We start from the raw sequence: 13,159 nt of genomic DNA, 5'->3' as shown, positions 1-13,159 counted from the left end.
TAGCGGCTCCCTACTTTGCTTTGTCCCTAATCGTAATGTTAATTCCCACTTCCTATGATTGCCAAGCATATTCACACATGCTTTAACGTAGGCGCACTTCGAACGACGCCTACAGGTGTCTACAGTTGTTAGTGTTCTCTATTTACCTTTGGCTTTGACCTAGCTTAGGCGCCCAAATTGAAAGCACTTGAACAATACCGTTCCTTTTGGTTTGACCCCTAACTTGCCTCTATACTTGTATTTAGGTTTGTTAGTGTTTATAAATTTAGTTTGACTGAGGGAGGACTAGTCAACGACCTAGGTTCACCCTTCATCACGCCTAACGTAGGAAGGTGACAGGGTAAAGTCGTACCCCCTAATCAAAAGTAAATACCTAAATCACTAACTAAGGTAGATAGGGAAGTAGGGTCGATCTCCACAGGGAAACTAGTCTTTTTACTCCTAATTTATTATTATAATCTAAACTATCTAAGTAACCAATATTTAAAGTTGAATAAGAAACTAAACTAAAAAGAGTAGGAATAGGGAGAAAATAATATATGAAGGATCTAGGGCATAGGTTCACCAGTAAATAATACTCCAGGGTAAATCAGGGTAATCAATCATTGACAAGGCATAGATAACATGATTAACAGGCTCTCGCAATTTACTAATCAACATAGATCTAACAGGGTCTCGCAATTTACTAGATCTAAGTTCTTATTGAAAATAGCCTTTAATATCAAATTAACATCTGCTCGATTCATCAATTTAATATTGCTATACTTTTACAAGCCGCAATTGTAAAACATTAAAACAATCCAATAAGAAATTATCATGCAATACCAATAATCAATAATAGTCAATCATCAATGCATCAATTAACCAGATTGTAAAGGGCTCTCGCTACTTATTACAATCACACAATTAATTTATCGGTATTAAATCTCATCTCTCGAATCTTGACTTAACCATTTATAAATTAACTTGCCTATTGAAACTAGACCTAAATATTAATTCTCATCTCTCGATTCTTGAATCAATATTGTCAAACTCATGCATAAAAGATAGGCCTAATCTAGTCACAGAGCATTAATCCAATCAATAGGAAATTAATCTAGCATTGATAATCAACAACAATAATTTACCCCTTCATATTATTTATGGATCCCCACAAACCCTAGAAATTAAACTACTCACACATAATTAAATATATACTAAACAAAGCAATAAAATAAATCATGATGAAAGAAATAAAATAAATAAGATAAAAGGAAGAAAAATCGTTACCAAAATAAACTGGAATTAATGAAAGAATTAAGAACAAAAGTTTAGAGAGAGATTAAGATAGAGAAAAACTAAGTAGAAAGAGAAAGTCTAAGAGAAAGAGGGTTAAGAGAGGAAGAAGAAGTCCTAAAATCGTATTACGGAGGAGTATTTATACTCCGTACAAAAATCCTAAACTAAAACAAATTAAAACGACGTTAATCGTCTCCTAAATATACACGCGCCCGATCGGGCGAGGCACCGCCCGATCGGGCGCGCCTTTTTTTATCTCTAATAGCAATCTCGCACCCGGCCGGGCGCGTCGCCGGGCGCGTCACCGGGCGCTTCTCCCACCCGGCCGGGCGCGCCTCCGGGCGCCAGCCTTTTTGGCCGGGAGGATCATTTGGGCCACTATTTGGACTTCGATTGGGCTCCAATTCTTCGGGCCAATCTGGGTTTCCTCTTTGGGTCTTGAATACTCGGTCCAAATGCCCCGGTATCACCTATACCTAGCCCTTAATCACCGGTTTGATGGCTCTAACCGGCCCTGGTCTATAAAGTCTGGTCGTGCTTCTCCAACGCTCGTGATTGCTCCAAAATATCTCGGGAAAATACTCCAAAAGCATAAATCCCTGCAAAAGTCAACCAAATCTACGAAAACACTGGAAAACATCAATTAGTAATAAAAGTGGCTCTAAAGAGCCAAAAACACTACTAATTACGACCAAGGGACGGGGGTAAAATACTATATAAAATAGACACATCAGAAGGGAATCCCTCTCTCTGGTGCTCAAGTCGAGACTTGTTTTCTTGGCAAGGATATTCATTGAGAAGTTTAAAGCAAACAAGAAGGCAAGCCTCTTGAAGCTATCAACACATCCAGCTGGCAAGTTGTCAAACCATTGTTGGGCTATGCCCTTCAATGTAGCTAGGAAGCATCTGCACCACATGGCATCCTCCAACCCCTGCATGTTCATGAGGTTGGTATAGGCCATGAGGTGATCTTCAGGGTTGGTGGTACAATTATAGGCACCAACCAACAAATTCTTAACCTTGGCTGGCTGTGCCGCCTCATTTATCTCCTTGGTGAACGCAGAAGTTTGTTCACCAAGTTTGAGCAGACGGAGCTGCCTGTCCAAGGGTTGGACGTTATATGTTGCATGTCCTCTAAAGAGGTCCGGCTGCATGAAAGGAGAGGTGTATTGCCCGTATGGCACCGGAGGCACATAGGGGGCTAACCCAACAGTTGAGGGCCAGTGTGGACGAACTTGCCTCCTATATGGCTCTCATGCAAGGATTGAGAATTCCTTGCTGAAGTGTTTTTGAAGCTGTCTGGAAAACTTGATGTAGAGGCTGACTCAGATAGCTGCTAGCTCTGATTACGCTAGATGATGTGTCCAACATTAGAGAAACTCTTTGTGCTGCCATCTGGCTGGCAACCCGGATGACCTTCCTTTTGCCCGTCTGAGGCAGAAGGATATTAGACCACTCAATGGCAAGGGTAGCCTTCTCCTTTGGATGTGGATTAGGTTTCCTGTCTCTGATTGGCTTTCTCCTCTCAACTAGAGGAGTCTTCTTGGCCGACTGACCCTTGCTAGAGCCAGCCGACGTTTTGTTGATCAGGTCCTTGATTTCACCCTTGAAACTGGTCATGAATTTCATGAGTTCATCTCGGGTAACTGGAGCCTGACCCCTTGCGGTCTAGGTTTCCCCAAGCGGTGGTCCAGTAGATTTACTAGGACCAGCATCAACGTTGCTCTGTTCTAGTTTATCCCTGGTACGGGTGCGCTTAGAGATTAGTGACCCATCAGGGGCCACATGGGTTTCGACTTCACAGTCGTTGTCTGCATCATGTTCAAAATAAACCACCCCCTCGGCTCCAGGCCTGTTGGGTTCAGGTGGTGGTATAGAATATTGAACCATCTTAGAGGTACTCTCCCCATAATCGGCGCCAAATGTTTTGGGTGTTTTCTGGTCCCTCGGGAGAGTTACGTCACCAAAACTGGTTCGGCGCGCTCTGTACCTGCAAAAGACGAATGGTTGTAGGAGCTCTGCCTCCGACGATCAAGTTAGTATTGGTCGTGGAAGATGAAAAGGTGCGGAAAAGGTAAAGATGAGAACTTTTCGGATTCTTAGATTAGGTGTTTATCTGATGTAAGAGAATGTAGGTATGTTGTAATAATTGAATGTGTCCCAAAAATGGGGGAAATCTCTCTATTTATAGGGTCATTAGAAAAGGTGTTCTTTCTTAGGTCATTCTGACCCAAGTTTTGTGGGTTGCGCCGTATTACAACTTTCTTGGGATTTAGGCCAGGAAGGCAGCCTTTTCTCCCAATTGTTTGAATAGACACGTGTCATGAAGTAATTGATCCATTTAGACCTTTCATGGGTGACATGTGTCACCTTCTGATACGGCCACGCTTCTTGGGTAATTTTACCCAAAATACTTCTCTTTAGATTAAGCTAAGCTAACAAGAATTTACAAAAACATTCTAACTTAAGGCTTCTTTAGCCTGTAGAAATTGCTGCTAAAATCGAGCAAAGGTTCGGTTGAAAAAGGGGTAGGTTCGACCGAACCGTGGGTAGATTCAATCGGACTCCCTTGCACTTGGTTCGAACGAACTCTAAGAAGTTTTATAGAAACTATAAATGTAAGAAAACTTCCTAAGTTTCTTCCCTTTTTGGCTGTTTGACCAAACTTTTCAACGCTTCATTCGGACCTCATGGTCCGGCGAACTATTGAGAAGTTCGGTAGAAGCTCATGCATGAGGCTTCCCGTTAATCTTATCCTCTTCTCTTTGCCCCTTTGTCTTCATCTATGCTTCTAAGCTCGGCCAAGGAGCCCTCTAAGTGCTTAGGATCACCATGGAACCTACAATGAGACAATAAAGATTACAAAAGCGAGGGAACGATGAAAGAATACATCAAAATCATTAAAAAAAATGTAGATAAGTAAATCTTTCATCAAACACACAAGAAAGCCACAAGAGAAAATGAGATAGAAAAACCCAACAAAATAATAAGCCTAAACACTACCCCTAAATAACACAATTCCAGCCTTCAGTTTTTAGGAAAACTTGCTATGTTTTTCTTGCTATTGTTTAAAGGTTTTCAAAGCTTGTTAGTCGGTTGTGATTTACTAAAATTACATTTAGAAGTTTTCAAAGCACTTTAAACAAGGGCGAAAAACTACCTTGAACATCAAGGAAATATATGCTTCATAATATGTCTTTTGAAAGCTCGGGACGTCATCTAACCAATGCAAGTGATTTGACTAGAATCACAATTAATTTGGTTAGTTCACAAATCAACCAAAATTGTCGATTAGGTCGGCTTGTATAGTTTCCTAATCTAAGAAGATTTACCAATTTCTTTGCATATTGAATTAGGGAAAATTTTCTTAATTTTGTGAGGATTCCAAATGAGGCTCTCTATTATTAATAGCGGCTTAACATTCCTTGTAAAGATCGAATATAATAATTGAAATAAAAATTTCAAATTTTTTTTTGCTTATGCAATCACAATTCTTTGCATGAGCTATTTTTATGTACTCGTAGTATTTAGCTGATACGGATGTGTAGTGAAGATTAATAGGTCGAAAAACTTAGTTCCAAGAGGTGGTCTAAGTAATTTGACAATTCAAAGTGATCATTACATGAGGTGGTCATACTTATTTGAAATATCGGTTCATTTCTTCACACTAGTGCTTCAATAACTCTTCAAGGAAAGTTAAAAATCAAAGCTTTATTTCAAGATTGTTGAATTTCTAAAACTTAACTAAATAGCAGGTTAGGATACACATCCAAGTGTTGTCGGGTTGTTGCTTAAGATTTCTTATTATCTCCCATGCATTTCTCTTGCACTACAAGAAAATAACCTTTTCGTAGCGATTATTTTAACCTTTAGTATCGATTGTAATTGCAACAAAAAGCTTTCCCAACGAATGGTCATTCGATACAATATCCCTCGTTGCCTTAGCCTTTAGTAGTGGTTTTTAATATCGCTGGGGTTGGCCTCAATAATCGATACGAAAAACTACATCCAATCGTGGTGATTATTGTAGCGATTACAATCGCTATAAATGTTCAACTCATTTTCTTCAAAAAAAAAAAAAAACACGCGTATGATCTTTACAAGATTCGAACATGCAACCTCAAACACTTATATTAAATGTTTCACCAATAAGCTATGACATATTTTATGTATTCTTTGTCAAACAATATTTATATATCTAGTGTTGAAAAGGCTTTTCGTATCGATTTTTAGGATTTAGTGGCGATTGTAAATGATACGATTTCTCAAAATTATATAAATGTGTAAAAATAGTGTGGATATGTATTATTATGCTTTCCGTATCGATTTTGTATGGAAAAACCATGGCGATTGTAAAAATGATACGACATCCTTAATTATTTCACAAACATACTTGCATATTGTAGCGAATGAACAATCGCTACGAAATAATCGCTACGAAACACTACTACAAAACCCGCATATTTTAGACGCTTTTGCTTCGACGCTTTGGATGCGAGTCAGCGTACAATTTTTAGTTCCGCTTTTTCTCGACGCTTTTACGTGACGAAGGTTTTTTGCGACACAGAAAAGCGTCGAGAAAATCACGAGTCTTACACGTGACTTTCTCACACCCTAGCTACTGCCCGCAATTTTAAAATTTAGTGAAAAAAATAGCGGGCTTAAAGAATCAAAAAAAAAAAAAAAAAGAAATACTCTCAAACCCAATTAAACCACCCACTAAATACGACTGATAAAATTTTTTCGCCAAAAAACAATACGGAGCAAACTTTGCTCTCTACTGCTGTCTCTACTCATAATCAAAGCTACAAAATTCATCATTTTTTTGTGTTAAATTCTGGGTTTTCTTGCTAATCTTCAACGAATTTAGGAGATTTTGCTTTTCACTTTCAGAAATTTCAGGTAATTGAATCACAATTTGCTTCACAATTTTTGGTACCCTAATTGTTCATAATTTGGTAAATTTTGTTTATTTGGGAATTATTCTTTGCATGTGTTTGATTTACAATTGGAGTAGAACAAGAATCGATCTCTTATTGCAAGGTAATTTTTTGCCCTTAATTAGATAATTTAAATTCTTTTTTTGTTTTTTTTTTCGTGAATTTTGTTTTCAAATTTCAGATTTCCTTGTTCTTGTTGTCGTATTTTTTTTTAAAAGTTTTTTTATGCGTTTTCTAGGGTTTTAGTTTGGAATTTTTCGGCTATGTTTTGATATCACTTTCTTGTTTTGAAGAATGAGTTGAATTGTTTGGAAAAGTTGAAAGTGTTCTTGCTTGAAGAGGGTTCGTATGGGGGTGGTTTTTTGTAATTTCTCTTTGAATTCTGTATAAGTTGAAGGTGTCACTGATCTACAATTCTATATGAAGACCTTTATGAACATATTCTTGATTTTCCCTATATATATAAAAAAAATAAATAAATAAATAAAAAAACATAAACAATGCGAGTCTATAGTGATAGGTAAAGGAACTAGTAGTGAGGTAATTATATTTTGCTGTCACAGAATGCCAATCCACACACTTCTTCCTTTGTCTATTACTTATATTGTGGAACTTGGTGTTGCTTCATGTGGTCAAGTTGCTCGTATTATTTTATTTGTACTTTAGCTTTTCTTATCAGAAGGTTTAGTTTTATTCTAGAGGATATTTTGTTACTCGGGCTGTGAGTGGATTAGTTCTGTGGATTTTGTCTTTTGTTGGCTAGGATGGAAACATGTATGCACTTGAATTATTTTAACCAAATTAGATACCGTGAGTGGATAATATATATGTATAGTAAACAAATGTACATGAATTTGCATTAGAGTGGTCTTTCCTATTTTTTTATTAATGCTCACCTGGCTCAAGCTTAAAAAAAGTTGATTTTAGCTTCCTTAAGAGATTCTACTTATTGCATAAGTACTGAATATTAGATATGTGAGTTTGGGTGCTTTTTTAGTCAATTTATAGAGGCCTATTGCATCAGGATCTTACTCAATTGTTTAATTTCAATTGCATTGTTTCTGTTTTTCGAATATAAGGTCTGGTTAACAATTTATTTGTGACTTGTTTCCTTTATAATTGGTTTTTACATTTCGTTTTATTAGTTGCTAAATTAATGTCTTTGATATTGTCTAGGTTCTACTGTATTGTATGTTATTATACACAGCCAATCTCAAATCAAGGCCCTTTTGTTTTTCATATCTATGTTGTTTTGTTGTTGTTATGCATCTTATAATTGTTTCCTTGTATTGCGCAGTAAGGCTTTATTGTTTCTTCTACTATTACTAACCATTGTGCATTTGTAATTGAACATACTCTGGGGCTTTTTGGTGGTGTGCACTGGCTGTATAACTGTTCACTTCAGAGCGATTGTTGCATCCTGCAGACTAAATTGCTTCTCATAGGTAATCTTGTTATGCTTCTTTTGTATTTCCTTAAATACTTTTTCTAAAGGATGAATGTTATTCGATGTATCTGTATAATCTGTTAGAGGGGGATGATTTAAGTGCTTCTTTGGACTATAATGCATTTACACTTGCTTCTTTGCATCCTTCAAAATGTAAAAGCTTACCAACACTACCTTTTCTTTTTTTTCCAGCCTTGTTCAACATTTGGATTCGCACGCTCTTATTGTACTTTTGTGGCAAGAGAAGGTACACTCTACTTTAGACATTAGCTCAAAGTAGAATACATTTTTAAAGATGTTGGCTTGATTAGTGTATGTCATATACTTATTTCAATTGTGTAGGCTTGATTAGATTTCCCTAATTGGATGTTTCATGTACACTATCTTCTAATTGCTTGAAAAACTTGTATAACTTTTTTTATTTTTTTGTTGCATGTTTCTTTCTAATTTTCTTCTTTCACCCCTCAACAAGTTTGTAGGCTTGAATTACTTACATTATTTATTAGTGGATAAACTTGTTGATATTATAAGTTTTGATGGATGTCTATTTACTTGGTGAAAGTGATGTCCTTAGTATATATTGGTTTTAGGATCCTTTTATTTTTGTATTGTTTTCAATTAGCAATTAATTATATACTTCTTTGTAGACATGGATACTAGTTGGATTGATTTACCAAGAGGTGATCCTGGTTATTTTAAAGGTTGCATGAACTTCTTGAAACTTGCTAAAGAGACTCTTTTACCAAATACATGGGAAATTAAATGCCCATGTAATAAGTGCAAGTTAAATAAAACGAATTCTGTAGAAGAAGTTGGAGGCCATATTTTATTTTATGGTTTTTATAAAAACTATAGAAATTGGATATTTCATTGTAAAGATGAAGGGAGTAAGACCTATGATCTACGTGATGATCAAGTAAATGCAGTAGGTCGAGATGATATGGACGGGTTACTAAGAGCAGCTTTTAGAGTTAATACACGATAAACTGACAAAACTCAAGATCCATCATTTTTTGAACAAAGTATTGAAGATGACAATTCATATGACATGGATGAGGGCTTTACCATTTATCACGAGGTAGATGATGAGTATGAATCAACTTTCTCAAATGAAGAACAGGCAAAGTATAAAAATCTCATGGAAGCTTCCGAAATAGGCCTGTACGAGGGGTGTACTACTTTTTCAAAACTTTCATTTCTATTGCATTTGTTTCACCTAAAGTGTATGTTCCATTGGTCTGCAGAGTCATTTAATAAATTACTTGAACTTCTAATTGACGCATTTCCCATTATTAAGGAGTTTCCATCGTCCTATTATGAAGGCATGAAGATAATAAATGATTTAGGGTTAGGATATGAGAAAATCCATGCATGTCCAAATGATTGCATGTTATATTGGGGCGAATTCGCAAATAAAAGTGAGTGTCATATATGCAAGACATCAAGGTGGAAAAATGTGAAAGGAAAGGAGGGTGATGTAAATGAAAAAGGAAAAGAAGCATGTAAGAAAGGCGAGGCAGCTAAAGTAATGCGGTACTTTCCCCTTATCCCTAGATTAAAGAGGCTTTACATGTCATCTAAAACTGCAGAGGACATGAGATGGCACTTTAATCGTAAGGATAATAACATTCTACGACACCCTGCTGATGGCGAGGCCTGGAAAAAATTTGATGAAAAATATACAAAGTTTGCCGCTGATCCTCGCAGTGTTAGATTAGGCCTAGCGAGTGATGGTTTTAATCCATATCGTCTTATGAACACAAATTATAGTACATGGCCGGTGGTCCTCATTCCTTATAATTTACCACCATGGCTTTGTATGAAACCATCATCCTTTATTCTTTCTATAATTATTCCTGGTAAATTTGGTCCCGGTATGGATATTGATGTGTACTTGCAACCACTAATCCATGAATTGAAATTATTGTGGGAAGGTGTTGATGCTTTTGATTCTTATAGTGGAAGCAACTTCAAACTGCGAGCAGCCCTACACTCTACTATTAATGACTTTCCGGCTTATGCTATGATGTCAGGTTGGAGTACGAAAGGCTACAAAGCTTGTCCTTCTTGCACTCATTCTACTTATACAGATAGATTTGGTGGCAAAATTATCTACACTGGGTATCGAAAATGGTTGCCTATTGATCACCCATATTGTTCACAAGCTAATTTGTTTGATGGGAAAGAAGAATATGGTATTGCTCCGATAATTCGTACCAGCGGGACCGAAGTTTTGAAGCAACAAGAAGGTGTAAAGTATGTATATGGGAAGACAAAAAAAGTTCCTAAAAAAAGAGGGAAAAAAGCTGCCAAAGAACTTGATGATGATTGCGATCCCGATGGTAATCATATTCTTTGGAAAAAGAAAAGTACATTTTTTGAATTAGAGTATTGGGAGCATAATCCTCTTAGACATAATTTAGATGTTATGCACATTGAAAAGAATGTGTCCGATATTTTATTAGGAACTCTTTTAGATATGGATAATAGTAGGGATGATGAGAGTGGCAGAGAAGCCCTACAGAATTTGAATATAAAACCTCATCTATGGATCGACCCTCAAGGTTACATCCCGCCGGCTGCATACACCATGTCTAACGAGGAGAAAGAACGATTTTTGAAAGTCTTGAAAAAGATGAAAGTTCCTGATGGATATGGATCTAATTTGCAAAGATGTGTGAATCTAAAGCAACGGAAACTTATTAATATGAAAAGTCACGACCATCATATTCTCATGCAAGATATCCTCCCGGTTGCTTTAAGGGCTTCGAATGCCACAAGAGTTATTGACTTGCTTGAAGAGTTGTCTGACTTTTTTAAAAAGATATGTTCAACTGCTATAGATACAAGAGAATTAGATACCATTCAATCAAAGCTCGTGCTGACTCTTTGCAAGTTTGAAAAAGAATTTTTACCTACTTTTTTTACAATCATGGTTCATCTTCTAATTCATTTAGTAGAAGAGGTCAGACTAGGCGGACCGGTTCATTATAGATGGATGTATCCTGTTGAAAGGTACTTATTACTATTTTTACTATTATTATTATTATTATTATTATTATTATTATTATTATTATTATTATTATTATTATTATTATTATTATTATTATTATTATTAATATTCTTTTTATTTGTATTATTTATTTTTATATAATAATTTTTCCTATTTTTTCACATTCACATACAAAATCGTTACTATAATTCAAGGTACTTGGCCTTTTTGAAATCTCATGTAAGCAATAAAGTGCAACCGGAAGGATCTATAGCGGAAGGTTACCTTTTGTGGGAGACAATTGCATTTTGTTTGAGATATTTAGAAAGTGTTGAGACTATGTTCAATAGACCTAGAAGGAATGAGGATGGTGTATCAAATATTGACAACTATTTGTATAACTCTGGTGTTCGTGTTGTTGGAAAAAAAGAAAATGTCCGTTTGGATGATAGAAGTTTAAAGCAAGCTCATCGCTATGTTTTACTTCATTCTGATGAACTAACCCCGGTGCTCAAGTAAGTAGCATTATGTGTTTAGATAAAGCGTCCAATATATACTTGTTACTAACATAAAATTTACAATCTCGATAGTGAGTTCCTAAAACTAAAGAGGCAAGAGAATGACGTTGGAGGAAGTCAAGCTGATGAATCTATTGAAAATCAGTGGATAATTGATGAATTTGCAGATTGGTTGCAAAGCCAGGTCATATGCTTTTACATTTAGGGTCTTTTTATTTTCATATTATACAACTTTCTAATTCTAACTTTATTATTCTTGAATTATAGGTCCATAATTTAGATGATAGCACGGTAGATGGAAAGTTAAGAAAAGCCTTAGCCGGTGGCTTGAGTAACCACGGGAAAAGGATGAAAAGTGTTATTATCAATGGTTACAAATTTGATATTGTGGATCGTGAGCGATTTCGAGTAACTCAGAATTCAGGAATCATGGTGGAAGCAGAGGGTCACGAATATTATGGAAAACTCAAAGAAATTTTGGAATTAGATTATTATGGTTCATATAAGGTTGTATTGTTTCGTTGTGATTGGGTCGATATCCATAGGGGTATCAAAACAAATCCGAATGGAAGTGTTCGTATCAATTTCTCAAAGTTGATGCACACTGGTCGATTTTTGCGTGATGATCCATTTGTTTTCTCATCTCAAGCAAAACAAGTTTTTTATATTGAGGATGAGATACAAAAAGGGTGGTGTCATGTTGTGAAAACTAAGCCTAGGGACTTGTTTGATATTCTTGAATAATTTGTATACAACTTTTATTATAATTTATTATAGATTTGAGTTCATAAATTTGGATGGGTGTGTATTAATTTTTATATTTCATTTAGTTATTCAATACTTGTTTCTTATTTCAACTGTACTATGTTGCTCATTTATTTTTCTTATATATATCAGGTAAAGTATGATGTACCGAAGCAAGAGAGCAAGGGACATACTTGCTGCCACAGCCAAGTCACATGATCAAGTATCATCACAGTCACCAATTATCTCTAATGCACATACTTCTTCTGCTGCTGAAGCTTCACAACCCACCAAAAAACAAGCTAGAAAGTCACCACAAACTGAGGTTCTTAGGGATGACAAATGGGGACCTTTTTCTCCACCCATTTCCACTACAAAATGTGACCACCCACCACCTAATAATTTAGGATCCATTTGGAAAAACCATCCTGGTTCAACGTTAAATTCAGTTAAGGAAGCAGTTACGCAAGGTCAGCAAAAAAAATACCCACTAGAAGTTTCATCTTTAGTCCCACCTAATATCCCACCTAATGTTCCACATTCAATTGTACCAGACTCATTGAACTCCCCTTCTACTTCTCACAAACCTCCTGAGCGCCTAAAACCTGCTACACGAGGAATCCGGAACCGTGAAACAGGTGCTGTGAAAACTTCAGCTACAGCTCCACAGGATAATCATGAAAGACAAAAAAGTAGAAACGAATCAGAAGAGATCCCGAAACAATGTAAGTCCTTACGACCAAAAGCACTTCCGGATTGGCGAGATGACATTGATTTTGACGACAAGGAGGAGGTTCTAACCATAGGTAAAGGTTTGTTTGCTGATGCTTGTTGTTGTGGTGTGATCCTGACCAAAAATGGAGGGGAAAGGGAGGGGAAGGATAGAGGAGAGAATATAGAGAAGTGAGGAGTAAAGAGAAACATGTGGCATACATTATATTAATTCTTTCAATTAAATTTTGAAAGACTTAAAGTACTTTGTCCAACTGCAATATATGTAGGAGAAACCTCCTGTTCAAATCCCTCTGATTTCAGCTCTAATTTCAGCTTTTTACTTAAAGTACTTTTTACTTCATTCTGATTTCAGCTCTGATCATCAGAAATGAATTCTAAAACTGAAATCAGAACTGAAATTCAAATCTGAATTCAGTTCTGGATTTCAGTTTTGATTTCAGCTCTGAACATCAGAAATGAATTCTAGAACTGAAATCAGAATTGAAATTCAAATCTGAATTCAATC

The 13,159-nt window shown here is 36.2% G+C and overlaps 1 protein-coding gene across 1 annotated transcript; it reads left to right on the top strand.

Moving 5' to 3' along the window:
• Window positions 1–8,713: 8,713 nt before the first annotated feature.
• Window positions 8,714–11,919, top strand: LOC145631776 (uncharacterized). Its single transcript, XM_081683956.1, has 5 exons — window positions 8,714–10,007; window positions 10,131–10,680; window positions 10,873–11,172; window positions 11,248–11,359; window positions 11,443–11,919. Exons 1-5 carry the CDS (start codon window positions 8,714–8,716, stop codon window positions 11,917–11,919), a joined length of 2,733 nt encoding a protein of 910 aa, XP_081540082.1.
• Window positions 11,920–13,159: the final 1,240 nt, after the last annotated feature.

The sequence above is a fragment of the Chenopodium album genome, chromosome 1 (assembly GCF_948465745.1).
Source record: "Chenopodium album chromosome 1, dcCheAlbu1.1, whole genome shotgun sequence".
Taxonomy (NCBI): domain Eukaryota; kingdom Viridiplantae; phylum Streptophyta; class Magnoliopsida; order Caryophyllales; family Amaranthaceae; genus Chenopodium; species Chenopodium album.
The sequence above is the reverse complement of the archived record's forward strand: the minus strand, read 5'-3'. Positions and strand labels throughout refer to the sequence as shown.

Coding starts and splice junctions, on each gene's coding strand:
- LOC145631776 (XM_081683956.1), top strand. CDS start 8,714: ATGGATGAGGGCTTTACCATTTATCACGAGGTAGATGATGAGTATGAA. Junction 10,008..10,130: donor TGATGATTGCGATCCCGATG/GTAATCATATTC, acceptor ATATTTTATTAG/GAACTCTTTTAGATATGGAT. Junction 10,681..10,872: donor TGGATGTATCCTGTTGAAAG/GTACTTATTACT, acceptor CTATAATTCAAG/GTACTTGGCCTTTTTGAAAT.